This window comes from Oryzias melastigma, linkage group LG1 (genome assembly GCF_002922805.2).
Source record: "Oryzias melastigma strain HK-1 linkage group LG1, ASM292280v2, whole genome shotgun sequence".
In the NCBI taxonomy this organism is placed as follows: Eukaryota; Metazoa; Chordata; class Actinopteri; order Beloniformes; family Adrianichthyidae; genus Oryzias; species Oryzias melastigma.
This window is the reverse complement of record NC_050512.1, coordinates 1845416-1847164: the sequence shown is the minus strand read 5'-3', so window position 1 is coordinate 1847164 and position 1749 is coordinate 1845416. Positions and strand designations below refer to the sequence as shown.

At 41.6% G+C, this 1749-nt stretch overlaps 1 protein-coding gene across 4 annotated transcripts in view; it reads left to right on the top strand.

Annotated features, from left to right (window-relative positions):
- Window positions 1–287: 287 nt before the first annotated feature.
- The window catches only part of tmod1 (tropomodulin 1), a gene marked incomplete at its 5' end in the record, with an annotated part of 17716 nt that continues 16254 nt past the window's right edge, over window positions 288–1749 (top strand). For all 4 annotated transcript variants that reach the window (XM_036216885.1, XM_036216938.1, XM_024259720.2 and 1 more), the window contains 1 exon segment: window positions 288–377. In XM_036216885.1, the coding sequence (XP_036072778.1) occupies window positions 288–377 (90 nt within the window).

Here is a 1749-nt window from a genome sequence, read left to right as displayed (position 1 = left end):
AGATTAGTTATGTGTTTTTGCACGGTTTATCCTGCCCAGAAGGAAACCTGTCGCTTCTGTGGCTGCACCTCAGTGAGTTTTTTTTTTTAAGGCACCAGTTCAGGTGTGAATGCAGGTGAGGTAACTTTTTAGACGAGACCATATCCGAGTTAATGTTTAGAACTGAATGTCATGGTCTGTCTGCTGGAAATGTTGCAACTGCTTCTTTGTTGTGTCAGTGAGCATGACCAACTCAGAACAAACACATTTGTCTTTTTGCAAAATGTTTGTATTTTTTTGTTTTACAGCCATTTTGGGCATGCACACTCTGATGAGCAACCAGCAGTACTACGAAGCTCTGGCAAGCAGCACCATCGTCAACAAGCAGGGACTCAACAGTACGTACAACACGCATGTATGGACACACATGCATACACACACCAACACTCAGGCATACTGTCCCCAGTTAACTAGAGCCACAGTGTGATAACATGAAAAATCTAAAAGACAAGAGAAAGTACTACATTAAGCAATCACCACACGTCCAATTGAAAACAGATTCAGTTAAACTGCTTAGAAAAATAAAAGGTTTTAAGTTGGCTTTTAAAAGAGTGAAGAGAGTCCAGGGAATGCAGGTAGAGAGGGAGCTCATTCCAGAGTTTAGGAGCAACAGCCTGAAAAGATCCGTCTCCTCTGGTCCGAAAGCGTGTGTGAGGGACCATGAACAGGTTCTGATCTACAGACCTCAGCGCACGAGACGGTCTGTAGTGATCAAATCAGACATATAAAGGAGCTTGGCCATGGAGGGCTCTAAAAGTCAGCACTAAAATTTTAAATTGGAGGCAGTAAGCCAATGAAGAGCTTTGAGGGTGGGAGAGATGTGAGCTCTTCTCTTTTCGCAGCAGAGTTCTGAATTAACTCCAGACGAGACAGCTCCTTCAAACAGGAAAACAGACTGTTACAGCAGTCAGGGGCAATGTTTGCGTTTTATCCGAGTTTAGCTGCAAAGAGTTTTTACTGAGCCATTGTTTAATTTGAATGAGGCAGTTAATCAGAGAATCCAGCTTGTGTGTTTCATCTGATGTGTAGGAATTACTTCAGATGGACAAGAAGAGGGTTTCATCTTAATCAACAAAACTGATACAGTATGTCCTCTGAAGTGACAGGCCTAAAAGTTGACCATGTGTGTGAAACCGGCAACAAAATAGTCTCAACAAAGAGGTGAGAGTTGGGCGTTGATCCTCCTAGTCTTGTTTACAAAAAACTCAAGAAATTCATTGTTGTCAGCTTTGCAGAACACAGTGGTTACTGGAGCTGCAGGACAAACAATAGAATTTATCGTGTCAAACAAAACTTTAAGGCTCTTCTTGTTCAGGGATTATAGTTGGTGGAAGTGGTCAGAATGCTGTTGTGCTGGCATTGAACTTGAATAGAACCGTGAAAAACAAAAGCAACTTTTGATCCTCTCTGCTCACAATAACCCAAATATGTGTGTATTGATTTAAAGATACTTTAGAATAAAATTACATTTTCCAGGGAAAAATTATAATCTTAAAAACAGTAAAAGCAGATGAATCCTCAAATCTCCATGTTCTCCACAGAATCTTGCTCTTTATCTATTTCAAAAGTACCACTGGTGTGAGTCACTGGTTATGGTGGAGGAAGGCACAGGCTTTGAGGGCTTGATCTGTTTTCTTTGACCAGTAATGGTCGGCTCTGTTTTGGAGGTTCTCTCAGGTGCGGAACAGGTTAGTTGTGGAGGAGGTTCTA